Raw genomic sequence first — 14,786 nt, 5'->3', positions numbered from 1 at the left:
ACACTACGGGACTGGAGTTGTGTAGAGCCTTAGGAAGAACAACCTGTTTTGTTGTTGTTTAGACATACAGTGGCTAGTAATAAGGACCGTGGATCACCGACAGAGGATATGGGGTTGCCAAGAAGTAAGCAGCCCTCATGTCTTCATGACTCATCTCCAAACGAGTTGTGTTTGTTGTTTTAACCACATTTAGAGATCAATAAGGAATGCATGGCATGCGTACGAGGTAAATATCCAACCTTTCAAGGAATTTCCTTGCTGAGAGGAGACTTCCACCAGGTGAGATTCCTTGTGGATTCTTTGTACTTATTTAAGGCTTTCATGTACAGATTTGAGGTCATATGTATCTGTAGGATGCCTATGAGAACTTAACAGCCTTTCAAACAATAACTACAGTTTTCTTAAAAGAAGCTCAATAGATTACAAGACTAAAATTATAATTATTTTTATAGAATCATATAAATCAAATGGTTTATTATAGTATTAATATACACCATACTAAATCATTTTGTATGGGAGATGTAGTAATTAAATAAACTTACATTTAGTCCAGGAAAATTTGTATAACTAATAATCAGGGTTTCAGGTTTTTTTTTTGTATTTCCACAGGTAAATTATTCTATTCTAACATCACAGCATCAGGGTTTAAATCTAAGAATGGATTTTGTTTTGAATGAATGTGAATCCCTATTCAAAGGATTGTTTTGCAAAGGAGTGTTTTCAAGTGATGTTGTACTGTGACCCCAGTTAAAATGCCATATTTAAAAAAAGACTATACTTCTAAATGTTTTAATAAACATGCGGTTAATTTCCTGCATGTGATACTGGGAAAACTAAAACACATAAGGTGCTGAAATTATAGTTTATTTTACTTTTCCCAATATTTTAAACTCAACTCACTTTAAAAGCAGATTAACCAAAAGCATGCACTAAAATTGCAGGGAAATGGCTTAATGTATTATTATTACATATTTTTGTTTTTTCTAGAGCACCTTTTCACAAACATTTCACCCTCATTATGGACAGGTGTCCTACCCATGATCCCACTGCATCTTTCTACCCCTCCTTGACATGTTACTAAATCTCAACTTCTTTCCCCTGGTTTTGCGAGCTTCCCACCACTGTGTCAATCCACCACACCACCAATCTATATCTGTGAAAGAGTGAAAAACAAAGTGAATATCACATTGTTTTTCACCCCACCGGTATACAGACAATACAATAAACAGTGCTGTGAGGAGGATTGAGGCCAATCAGAGTGTCAACACTGCCCTGTTGCTGAACTGAACTGGGATTAAACTGGCTCCTGGATCTGAAAGCACACCAGAACAACATGACATTAACTTTGTCTGCCATTTCTCGCAATAAACATATTTAGCTATGGCAATGAACCGAAATATATTAGTATTGATTGTACAAAATGTAAAGAAATAACATTAATGATTTATGGTATTAAATAATGATTATTTGTAATATATTTTGTGGCTAAGTCCTCATGCTTTGCAATGTTTAGGTCTTTTTTATATAATGAAATTTAATGCTTCACTTTACAGGAGAAGATATGGGCTGTGGCGTCACAAAAGGAAGTAACTTCCATAAAAGATATGACAAAGGTAACAACACCAGTAGCATATTTCATGTTACAGCCTGTAAATGTCCCTTAACATTGTGTGTGTGTGTGTATTTACACATACAGTTATGAGTGTATGAATAAGTCAAATATTAAATATGATCCTAGATTTGTCCTCTGTTAAGATTCAGATAGTAGCACATGCTGCTTTTGGCCCAGTGCAGTTTTTAGAACTAGCGAAATAGATAGGTTAGATGCATTTAAGTGTGTTAAACATTATAATGGTATAGCCAGATTTATGTAGTTTTTATCATATAATGTCCAAGCTACTTTTATATGTTGTAGCTAAAAATGAATTTTGATTAATCACATTTTCCTCCTCCTCATGCATACGTGTAGCTGCTATAAGTAAGCAATTTCTATCTATTTGCCTCCACTTGTTTTTTTTACCCTCACTTGTAGCAGCCTAGACTAATTAGAGTCTAAGCATTGACCTCCAGAAGCCTTTTTCTTGGCCTTCGCAGCTACCCCTGGACAAACTAGGACATGGCCTACTGTTGGACTTGGCTAGCCTTTTGTGATTGGTCAAGATGTTGTTATGGGCTACACTCTGTGAGCCTGAATCTGATTAGTGGGTCAATAATTTTTAGCCTGTAAGTGAGACTGGGTCACATCAGAGACATTATAAAGGAGGGACTACTCACTAATTGACAGCTGAATTCTGGGAAATAGAAAGTCTATTTTTAGATAAACTGTATATAATATTTACAGCAAAAGTCCAGCCTTGTTGAGGTCCTGACCTGCAGTATGTTCTTTAGACTGTTGAAAGAAAATGTAGCTACATTCTAATGATAAAAATAAACAAAATACTCAATTTGACCTAAAGTGAGCATAATGCATCAATCCACATGTACTGTAGTCACTCTAATATGATCACAATTAATACTTTATTATGAACAATTCTGAATTCACTGTTCCATTCTCCCTGAAGCGATCAGAGCGGCGGTTCTGATTCAGCGCTGGTACCGGCAGTATGTGGCTCGCATGGAGTTGAGGCGCAGATACACTTGGAATATTTTCCAGTCCATAGAGTATGCCGGGCAGCAGGACCAGATCAAAGTAAACAATCATGTGCCTGTATTAAATTAAACCGATTTTATGGTAGATAGATGGGTAGGCATAGTGTATGTGAAATGTATTGTAAATTAGCTTAGCCAGTATTAGCAATCAGGAAAAAAAATAACATTTTTCTTCTCTCTCTTCACAGTTGTATAATTTTCTGGGTTACCTTGTAGACAACTTCACACCCTCCAGCAGTGAACGTAAGATCCCCTGCTGTGCAGGCCTTGAAATCTTGTAGCCTTTAGTGAAGTGGTCTTTAGTGTCATTCAGTATAAATGGTATAAATTCCAACAATATGTCATTTTCATTTGCAAAATGTTGTGACTCTTCAAAATATAAACAAGAATTAAAAACCAGTCAAATGGTTACAATTAAATTACAATTAAAGTACAATTAAATTAACTCCTTAATTTAAATGAAAATAGTGAAAAGACAAAATTTGAAATGTTGAAATATGGTGCATATTTACCACTGTGTTGCATCACCTCTGCAAATGTTTGGGAACTGAGGAGGTAAATTGCTATACTATATATAAGTGATATAATTACCCATTCTTAGTTGTTATAGGATTTCAGCTGCTCAGTAATTGGTTCTACTGTGGTTATAGTGTTATTTCAAAATGCACCAATCGTTTCCGGTGAGTGACAGGTCTGGTCTAGTTTAGACTCTTATTAAGCCGTATTGCATGCAGAATGTGGATTGGCAGCATCCATTACAGGCAACTGTAACTGTACAGGGAGACCGAGTTTGAAAACCTTTCCATTTGTAAGCTAATGTTATATGTACCACTCCCTAGGAAACCTGATTTCTCACATCTTCAGGGAAAATGAGGTGTGCCGGGACACAGAGTGGGAGAGATACTTCAACTACAGGAATATAGAGGTGCCAGAAATCTACTCAGGTCCTCGGCTAAGCTTTCCAATGGACGCAGGTCAAGCTGCTGATCTTGTAGAGGCCTTCAGAAACAAACAAGTAGGTGCTTAAACTAAAAGATTTGTTTTCAGACTTAGTATGTAACTTTTCTCTCATAGACAAAATGACAATAGACCATGCCTCAGAAAAACACAGACTATCCATTTACTGGCATTGCTTTCTTTGCTGATCCAGTTGTTTAGTCATGCACACATTTACAGAACTGGATGGAGCTCCATTTCTCCAGTGTACAAAATTCGTCAGCTCTAGAAAATTGTATTCTCTGGAGTCATGATGCTCCCACCAGTAACTTTGAGCTGAGGTTGTGTGGCAACTAACCATCTGACAACAGTACCTTATTTTGCCAGTGTTTATGTGGCTCAAAGCAACCTGATCCTCCCAGCAGTTTTTCAATTTCTGGTGTAGACCTCCTCAGAAGAGTGAAAACTGTTACAGTTTTAATGGGCAACCAACTACCTACTAACTATAACTACCTTCAGAAGAACCATTGCATGAACAGATGTCTAAAATCTAGTGCGTTTATCTTTTTGAGTGTCTGTTTTTTCTTCTTACCGAGCAGCAGCTCCATTCCCGTTATGTTCTTCAACTTCTTGTTGAAACGTGGAAGTTGCTCAGAGTTTTGCCAAATATCAACCGAATCTCCACTTGCCATAGCAAAGAAATTACAATTTGTGGTAAGTACTTTTATTCAAGTAGATATTGATTCGATATCATGTTCTTGCACTCCAGCATTATAAAAATTCATTCTAATTTTAGGTGACTTACACGGACAGTTAGAAGACTTGCTACTAATATTTTACAAGGTAAGATCTGTGTTCTTTTTCTTCAGTTGGTTATTTGCCATTTAATTTCAGTCTGTTTTGTCTTCCAAAATACAAGGGTACATTTACTGTATATTTTTTTAAGACTTCTGTAGAGAAAAAGGAAGAATTAATTTAATGCTTTAGTCATGTGGTTTCTTTCACAACTACTGTGAGAACAGAGCATATCACATCAAACCAAACTGAAATTACTTAAGCTGTATAAAGCTAATGTAAAACAAAGCGCCTGTGTTCAAACCTTTTTTTTTTTTTTTTTTTTTTTGACCAGATAAAGGTGTGGGACTGGGAATGTGATTTATAATACTGATTATTATGTTTTTTGTAAATATGTAGAATGGGATGCCATCACTGGAAAAGGCTTATGTTTTCAATGGAGATTTTGTGGACAGAGGCAAGGACTCCATTGAGATTCTGCTCATTTTATTTGCCTTTTTATTGGTGTATCCTGGGGAAGTTCACCTTAATCGAGGAAATCATGAAGATCACATAATAAACCTGAGGTATTTAAAAATTAACAGAAATATATATTCTAGAAATATATTGCATAGTACTGAGCAATGCAGCACTACTGCATACCATTATTTTGGTACTTTCTGGTGTTTTGTGAGTTGGGGTGGTGTTTGCAATACAACATCAGGACCTGACTGTGGTTGAATGTAAACACAGAAAGTCCACACAGCAATGTTTGGATTTTCCAGAAAAGTACAGGCTACTATTTGCAGGAAAGGGAAACAAACACAGATATATAATATATTTAACGACATTGTATTAATACATTCCTATATACAGTGTAGGCGCAGTGCTCTAAATATATCTCTGCTTCTATTTAAAGGTATGGTTTCACCAAAGAAGTGCTGGGCAAGTACAAGGTAAGCCTTTTATCAGCTTTACAGCACTTTCTTACATACCTAATTATTCTTCAGCTTAGGATTCGCTTATAGGTTGTTTACATTTGTACGTGAGCACCTGATATGACCCTTATGTAAAGATAAAAGAGATTCCACTGCTCTTTCTCAAAAACAGCTCACGCAAACTGCAAGCAGCACCCTCTAGTGGCAGGAGGGGTCTGTAGGTACAAAGATGAATTTTTATTCAGAATTTTTATTACTACATTGGCACTATTATGAGCTAACTATATTCCATGTGTCTGTCTAGGAAAACCTAAAAGGTAATACATTTCATTTTAACCAGGCAAACTCATGTTTTTTTCACAGTAAATGCAGGTCAGTCTGACACTAAGAGGATTACATTGTCATTATAGTGCTATGGCCCAGAGAATCAGTCGTCTTTAGTTCCATCAGTATTGACTGTTACTTAGGCTTTAAATAAACACAGTGACACAGTTGTTGACTAAAGTGTTATTCTCATTAAGGGGTCTGGTGAATGCCACGGCACAGCAGCAGCATCAGACTTAGCTGATGCTGAAAAACTGAGAGTAACTCTCATTTGAGACATTCTTCTGCCATTTTAAGAATAATTTCATACATGTACCTGCCAGTGAAAACAATTCAGAACATTAACCATACATGATATTTATTTGTCTAAAGAGACAAATAATGAGATAATGTGATATTTTATTCTTGTGACAATAATCTTAATATTTAATTTAAAGCATTAATTCCAGTGTAAACAAAGATAAGACTTTTTTCCTTTTTCCATTCAAGTTTATTTTACATACGTTTTGTTTCTAATGTCCAGGCAAACCTCTCTAGGTCAAATAAAGATGGTAGAAATCAGAGTGACTCAGTCTAGAGATTAGGGGCAGATTTACTCAATCCCCATCCAAATAATGTTAAACAAGTAGGTCCTGGAGGACTTTTCTGAAAAACTGTTGCTATAAAAGAAACATGACTAATAAAGAGGATTTTTCTGCACATGTATTTTTGAATGAAATGCTTATTTGTACAGGGCCTACAACAAGTCACACAACCTGTGTGTAGTCCACCTGTGTAGTCAAGCTGTGTGTAGTGAAGAAGCAAGGTTCAAACATGCAGAAAATGAAAGAAGCATAGTTGTATTTGACTGCAATTATAATTTAATTCTACATTTAATTCTACGATTTTTTCACTTCTTGCTAGATTCTGTGAATGAAATACATTAGAAGTTGCCAGCACAAGCAATTTTTAAACTGTAAAGATTCTGAGCAGGCTTAGCTGGCCATGATTTTGAACAGTCCATCCACATAAGGAGTTAAATTACAATAGAGTGCATAAACACCTCATTGCAAGTCACATTAAAGGCACATAGCTCAGCAGTATAAAAACCATAGGCACTGATTTAAAGAACATGATCAGTTTCTGAGGACTATTTGTGTTTATTTATGTATTTATTTTAGATGCACGGGAAAAAAATCTTGAAGTTGCTGCAGAAGATCTTCAGCTGGTTGCCACTGGCTACGGTGATTGATCAGAAAGTCTTGATAGTGCACGGAGGGATTTCAGACACCACTGACCTAGCCCTGGTGGCCAGAGTAGACAGACACAGAGTGAGTACACAAACAAACCCAATTAATCCATAGATTTCATTCTTCAACAGACATCAGCCCTTGGGAAAATCCTGTAATCTGATGCAGATAAAATACAGAAAAACAAAACAAATACAAATAAACCAAAATAAAAAATCTGCTATTTATAAAATATCGAGTGTGCAAAATCATTTACAGATCCTTCTTACTTTTTTCAAATTTCACAAATCACGTTTTATTAATATACATTTATTTAATATTTGATGAATATGTTTGTAATGATATATTTATATATGCTTTCATAATTTATGCTTATGTTTTGGAAAGTGCTAAAAATCTGGTGGGTTTTCTTCTTCTTCTCCAGTATGTGTCTGCTCTAAGGCCTCCAAAGAAGAGGATTAGCTACTCTGCCCGGACTTCAATAGACTCTGAGATGGATGAGGATTTGTCCGGCTCTAGATACAGTATACTGAACAGGAGACGGGCTTCTATGACTTATTACAGGCAATTTCCTTCCCGAGAAAGCTTTCAGCGCCGCTCCCTGCAGGACTTCTCGGCCACTGTGGCCCGGACCATGGAGGAGGAGCTGGAGATCCGTCGCAGACAGGCAGCTCTGGCTCGTCCTTGGTTCAGTCTCTCCTACAAACATCTCAGTACATCCATGTCGTCTGGATCCGACTCAGACTCTGTGGAGGCCTTTGACAACATTAACAATGAATGGAAACAGGTGGGCTGTTTGCTTAAGACCGCTTCTTTGTTGTGTTTAGGTTTGTTATATTTTAGAGGAGACTGAACTGTGTTAAAATCCATGTTTGTTTGACTATTCTGCATTAGGCCTACATTTTCTCTCAGATTTTGACCTGTCAAATTGTATTTTATGGTCAGATTCTGGACTTGCTGTGGAGTGACCCCATGATGCCAGATGGCTGCATCCCCAATGAAGTCCGCGGTGGCGGCTGTTACTGGGGTCCTAATGTGACTGAGGAGTTTTTAAATAGACACAACCTGCAGCTTATAATCCGCTCCCATGAATGCAAACAAGATGGATATGAGTTCTGTCACAACCGCAAAGTAAACCTAATCTCCAGTTAAATCCACCATTAACGTACCTAGCCCCATTTGTTTCACGTGGAAGGCATGATGTCATGCAATGCTGTGATTCTAAACCAGAGGGGTTAATTCATTGAACAGTAGAAATAGGAGTCAGTGACAACAAGAGCATGTTGACATTTTGTAATATTCATTCATTATCTGTAAGCGCTTATCCAGTTCAGGGTCAGGGTGGGTCCAGAACCTACCTGGAATTCATTGGGCGCAAGGCGGGAATACACCCTGGAGGGGGCGCCAGTCCTTCACAGGGCAACACACACACACACACACATTCACTCACACCTACAGACACTTTTGAGTCGCCAATCCATCTACCAACGTGTGTTTTGGACTGTGGGAGGAAACCGGAGCACCCGGAGGAAACCCACGCGGACACGGGGTGAACACACCAACTCCTCACAGTCAATCACCCGGAGCGGGAATCGAACCCACACTCCTCCAGGTCCCTGGAGCTGTGTGACTGCGACACTACCTGCTGCACCACCGTGACGCCCCATTTTGTAATAATCTTTCCTTATTTATATCTCTAAAATAGGTTAAAAAAAAAAGCATAAAAAATGCAAAAAAATACAGACATACAGACTCGCTTCTCACATGTAACTCTAGTGTCCAGTGATTGCAGGTAGGTTCTGGACCCACTGTACCATGAACTGGATAAGCAGTAACAGACCATGAATGGATGAAAATCTGTATCTCTAGTTTCACTTAGATAATGCTGTGTTTGCAGGTCCTCACCATTTTTTCTGCCTCTAACTACTATGAAGTGGGCAGTAACAGGGGGGCGTTCCTGAGGCTTGGTCCAGATTTAGTGCCTTATTTCATCCAGTTCCAGGCCAATAGTATGACCCGGGAAATGAGTGTCAGACAAAGGTAATCAGAGCTGGGTTTTTTAAATAGCACATGTTTAAAGCACAATCAGATTATGATTTAAGTTTTATTAAGATTTCTAATTGTTTTTAAGTTTTCAACCTTACTTGCATCCATATACATTTCTGTATATTGTATCGCATTCCATATCTTCAGAATTTGTTAACTGATTATTTATTTGGTCAGACCAGATGGAAAGGAAAGGAGACTTAAGTCTCTAATAATAATTCCTCAGATATTTCTCCTTAGAAATAGAGACCAGGAATCTCCCGTGATTCATCTTGAATTTTAGTGGCATAGCCTCCATTAAACTGCACTTTAGTCTCAGTACATTTTCATACTTTTGACCAATTAACTTTTCTTTTGGGACATTTTCTTGTTTTAATAAAACCAGAACATTTCATTTTGTTTAATGGTAAAAAAGCTTTCATTAGCTGTTGTCCATAAAACTGGCTTTTAAACTGTAAGCGTTTTTCAGTGTTTAGTAGCTAGGCTCTGCTTCTCACAACAATAGAGTGAAGCTTTTCCACTTCTGTACTGCAGGTGGTGATCTACTGTCATTGATTTTTCACTTTGAGGTGTGCCATGTGTTACATTCTCACAGCAGAAAAGAGATTAAATAAAACCTTAAACTTACATTTGTCATTGTTTAAAGCAGGGGAGTTCTAATTTGCCTTAAATTAAAGTTAATAAATTAAAGTTTAGTGTGGCACTGATTAAGAATTTGCTCATTGACTTTGTTCCATCATTTTGTTTCTGTTTAGCGTCAGACGGACGGAGCACTTGGCTCTTAAAGTTCTGAGAGAACAGCTGTTTGCGCACAAGTCAGACCTCATCTGTGCCTTTCAGGAATATGACAAGGAGAACAAAGGTGCAGTACACAAACTCTTAATCAGAAGGGCATATCCTCCCAAAATGATTTAACTATGTTTTTATGTCTAAACCTGTTAATGTTATAGCCTTCTTAAATACAAATATTGTTCAGTCTTTTATTTTTTTTTCTTTCACATAAATATAGTGATAATTTGTTTTTATGTCTGTGCTCTCTATGCTGTTTAAATTGATTTGTACACACCCTACACACATGTTTATCTGGATGAGTTATATTTAACCTTTCACTTAAGTTAATTTTTCTTGCAAACTGTGTAATTGGACTGTGACATGATTATTTATATTCTGGCCCTGTACTCCAGCATAGTAGATCTTAAAGTAACCTGTGATACTGCTAAAATGTGGAATGTCAATTTCTACGTGAAAGTTTATACTATACATCCACATCAGATGAACCATGTAAAAATTGTTTTCCTTTACTTTAAAGTCCTCTAAATGCATGGGAAATGTAGCTGAACTGCTGACTTGTTAAGGGTTGTGGCCAGTTGCAATTCAGTGATTTATTTAACAGAGATCTAATAAAACATCTAGAACTGTTTCTAGGGGAGGCATTTGTCTCTGAAGTCTGTTTTTTAGCCTGAGAACCAAACGCTGCCGGTAAAGAGACATGGCCAAAACATTAATTAATTTATTCATTGTCTATAACCGCTTATCCAGTTCAGGGACGTGGTGGGTCCTGGAATCATTGGGCGCAAGGCAGGGACACACCCTGGAGGGGGCATCAGTCCTTCACAGGGTGACACACACTCACACCTCTGGACACTTTTGAGACGCCAGTCCACCTACCAACATGTGTTTTTTGACATGCTGCAACTCTGTGTTGAGCTGCTCATGAGCAATAAGTTGAAAAAGGAGAGATGAGAAGAAACATTTTGTTTTAAAAAATGGAAATTTCACAATCATTCATTCATTGAATTTTACATGACGTTTGAAGTCAAAACAACAAAAATGTATCGCTGTTAATTTATTTACTGGTTGAATGATATCTCTATCAAAAGTCAACATTGTGTAACAGACACCTCTTCTGCACATGCACTGCTCCACTGTCTCCTTGATCTACTGTTATATAAGGAGAAGCAGGGGACAATGATTTCAGAACCTTGTGGAATTCAGAAGATTTTTTTTACCATTTCATTAGCTGCTTTAATCTCAATCTGTGCTTTTGCCTTGGCAGCCTAAGAGGATCTAAAACAGAGCCAAATCCTGTGAAGGATGGAATTACACTTTCAGAGTCAAATCCACAATAGCAGTGGACTCTAATTGACTATTATATTGATATAAATCCTGCTGTAATCCAAAGATTGTTATATCTTTGGGAACCAAACAACAGAACTCTTTTGTCCTGTGTGTCCAATCTCAGGCCTCATCTCTCTGAATGACTGGGGCAGTGCCGTGGGTCAGGTTCTTCATCTGGACTTGCCATGGAGGATGCTAAGCACTCAGCTCATCACCACCACCGCTGACGACATGCTGGACTACCACAACTGGATCCGAAATCTTGCCATAAACGAGCCCAGCTGTGAGGTACACTGATGCTTACAGGGGTGCTTTGATAAAGCTGACATGTTCAGTCTCAGTACTTGATTCTGCTTGCATTCAGTGTTGCACAGTAACAGAGTACACTGTAAAAAACATTCCCTATATATTTCTACATGAAAATCAAATACAACATATGTAAGTATCAATATCTTCAAGTCTACACAGCTGATATAGTGACATTGTCATATCTCACTGCATTGAACAAATGGCTCTTATAAAAATACACTCTAAAGTTTGTAAATAAAAGGATTAAAAATGTAATGAAAAGAAAATCAGGAGTTGGTTAAAAATATCTGTTCTTTCATTAGCTAGGAATGAGAGGGCTCAGGGACTGTTCTGATGGGCCCTATTTTGGACACCCTTGATCTATAGCCTTGATAAGTAATTGAGCTACCCAAACATTGCTGTTCAAGCAGGGAGTTTGTCTTCTCTGGCAAACCTCTGCTTTCGCTATCATTTTTCTCAGAGAAAGAAAACACAAAACGACAAGGGATCTTCAGAGAAAAAGTCAAAACAATATATCAGGGAAGCCAGTGTGCTTAATTGCACTGCTTCTGCTGCAAGACCAAGCACCTCAGGGACAGTCTCACAATGAGTCAACATTTTCTGACCATAAATAATACACATGCAGAAATGTGGACTGTCACATTGTTCTTCATGCTGTGTTTAGTGTATAATCTTCCTGTTCATTTGTTGTGTGCAGCACATTGAGCAGAAGTTGCTGGAGACGCTTTACAGACACCGCTCTACTCTGGAGACCATCTTCAGAATAGTAGACACAGACAACTCAGGTATGTAAGCAGAGTCTGATCTATTAACAGTGAAGACATTAACTTTGGACAGATATGAAGACCAGTTAATTTTTTAGCTGCAGAAGAGTATATAAAGAGTATATTCAGTATATTCTTCCTCCATTAACCTCAGTGGCCTCAGTGGCCATTAAAATACTTTGAGTTCAATAGGGAAAAAAGGAAAATAATGAAATAAATTGAATTTAACTTAAATTCTGAGAAATGCAACAACTTAAAGTTCAATCACAAACCATCAACAGAAACATCTTAGAGGTGCTGGCTCCAAACCTTATCTAGCATATCACGGACCCTGACTTTAAATGGATCTATGTCAGCATTCTTGGCTGTATTTGCTTTCTTTGATGATCTTGTATTTTCACCCCAGGTGTCATCTCTTTCGAGGACTTCCGTCAGACATGGAAATTGCTCAGCGTCTATTTGAAAATGGAGATTTCTGAAGAAGCCATCAATGACTTGGTGGTCAGCACTGACACAAACAAAGATGGAAGCATAGACATTGATGAGTTCATGGAGTCCTTTCGCCTGGTTGACAAGAACATGCTGGAAAGGGGCAAAAGCCTATTCATGCACAGGTCAGAGGGCCAGGATGAACCACAGAAAGAAAACCCTCCACAGACTGAAGAAAAAGAAGGTGGACTTCTGCCTCCACAACAGTAAATTACGGTGTGGTATAGATGGTTTAACTGTTCCCAATGGAGTTATCTGAGTCCGTTAAAAGTAATTTTGAGTTGTACGCTTGATACTCAAAAGTAATGGAGTGGATCTTCAAGGGATTCATAGAATGGATTTCCATAGGGTAGTGCTCCGATTGAGATTCAAGGTCACAAGGCTTGGAAGAGTCAGTGAGTTCATGACCGAGAGTCGTGGACGCTTTCTCTGATAGGACTGTTCCAACAATCTGAAGCCAGCCGGGTTTATGGATAATCCTTCTTACACGGAATATTTGATGCTTGGGGCACCATGAAAAATGCCTGCAGTCCTAAAGTCTGGATCTTTTTTTTTTTTTTTTGGAAATACTGTGGGATCTTTGATTCTCAGAGAGCTCAGTGTCAAAGAAAAACTGCAAAGACTATCAACACCTTACTTCCACAAAACCAGTTCTTTACAAACATCAGAATACACTTTTATATATTTTATTTCCCATGAAAGAGGAAATGAAATACAAGACATCATTTTTCAGTGTCAGAAAAATAAATTATTTAACAAATATCTTTGGCACTTTAATACAAATACAAATTTAAGTCTGTCAGTACTATTGCTATAATTAACAGCTGTAATCCCCAAAATTCTTGGCGCTGACATTATGCTTTATTTCAAAGAGACACTAACAGTCATAGAAGCACATACCCAAAACACACCTTAACAGCCATTTACATAAAGGAATAGTCTACAGGCAATAAGCAAAAAACAACCAACAAACAAAACAATCATGTGTTTTTGATGTAAATTTCTTAAAGAAACGTAAATTGTTAAATAAACCTAACTGCCACACAAGTCCAGTTTAATTAGACAATCACATAAAAGAAAATGGATTGTTTTCCAGTACAATGCATTCATTCATTCATTTATTCATTGTCTGTAAACACTTATCCTGGAGGGGGCACCAGTGATTCACAGGGCGACACACACTCACACCTATTGACACATTTGGGTCACCAATCCACCATCCAACGTGTGTTTTTGGACTGTGGGAGGAAACCGGAGCACCCGGAGGAAACCCAAGCGGGTACAGGAAGAACACACCAAACTCCTCACAGACAGTCACCCAGAGCGGGAATTGAACCCACAACCTCAAGGACCCTGGAGCTGTGTGACTGCAACACTACCTGCTATATTTAATAATAATAATAATAATAATAATCAATTAAATTTATATAGCGCCTTTCACAATGTAGCTGTTAATGACTCTTGTGACACTGAAAAAATATAACTTTTCACATTTTGACCAGAAAATAACTAAATGAGTGTGGTGTACTCTATTACTTGACAATCTCAGATAGTATTATAGTATTTTTAAGATGAGGAAGAGATTGCTCTACAGATCTCTAGAGAAAGTTTCAATGGATGACAAATTTGAAAGCAACCACAATGTTTTACTGCATAGGTATTGTGTACAGTACATGTCGATAATAGTAAGCATATATTTTTGATTGCTTATTAAACATGCTTTCATACTTACTGATAGGTCTGGATTTTCACTGCATGTGATTTACAGAAGGGTGTCCTTTTAGGAATACAACTTTCACTCGTGATTGCACTGGGCTGAAGCAGGGAGACTTTTTCAAAGCATTACAAATGCATAGCATCTTTATATAAGCAGGCATGCAATTTCAGTATAAAAATTAAATAACACCCTGTGTTGTCAGAGTTAATACACCTGAGGTGCTACTTTGTTTTGCTGGATAGTGTTAAGATTGTGCTGAATGCAGGGTACACTGCTGAGTCAATCAGAATGCCTACCTCTGAGAAATGTTTACAGTAGGTAGGGTTATTTCTTTTGAAGTTATTCGGCAGTTTGCAGCAAAACAAATACATTGGAAGACTTCTGGTTTCTTTTGTGGAGCAGGCTATGCTTTGATTTTACACTAAATACATCATAGTGTGGTTTAACGCCATCACTGTCTCATTTAAAGCAGCTCAGTTGCTCTTGTGTCCAG

General features: G+C 37.6%; 1 protein-coding gene across 1 annotated transcript; it reads left to right on the top strand.

Moving 5' to 3' along the window:
• The first annotated feature begins 1,561 nt into the window (after positions 1-1,561).
• Positions 1,562-14,397, top strand: LOC136678778 (serine/threonine-protein phosphatase with EF-hands 2-like). Its single transcript, XM_066656914.1, has 16 exons — positions 1,562-1,613; positions 2,562-2,689; positions 2,838-2,892; positions 3,489-3,664; positions 4,185-4,299; positions 4,382-4,428; positions 4,780-4,946; positions 5,279-5,315; positions 6,782-6,931; positions 7,275-7,637; positions 7,796-7,981; positions 8,748-8,890; positions 9,652-9,758; positions 11,139-11,302; positions 12,021-12,108; positions 12,494-14,397. Exons 1-16 carry the CDS (start codon positions 1,562-1,564, stop codon positions 12,784-12,786), a joined length of 2,271 nt encoding a protein of 756 aa, XP_066513011.1. The 3' UTR covers positions 12,787-14,397.
• Positions 14,398-14,786: the final 389 nt, after the last annotated feature.

The sequence above is a fragment of the Hoplias malabaricus genome, chromosome Y, assembly GCF_029633855.1.
Source record: "Hoplias malabaricus isolate fHopMal1 chromosome Y, fHopMal1.hap1, whole genome shotgun sequence".
Classification (NCBI taxonomy): domain Eukaryota; kingdom Metazoa; phylum Chordata; class Actinopteri; order Characiformes; family Erythrinidae; genus Hoplias; species Hoplias malabaricus.
This window is presented reverse-complemented; position numbering and strand designations above follow the sequence as displayed.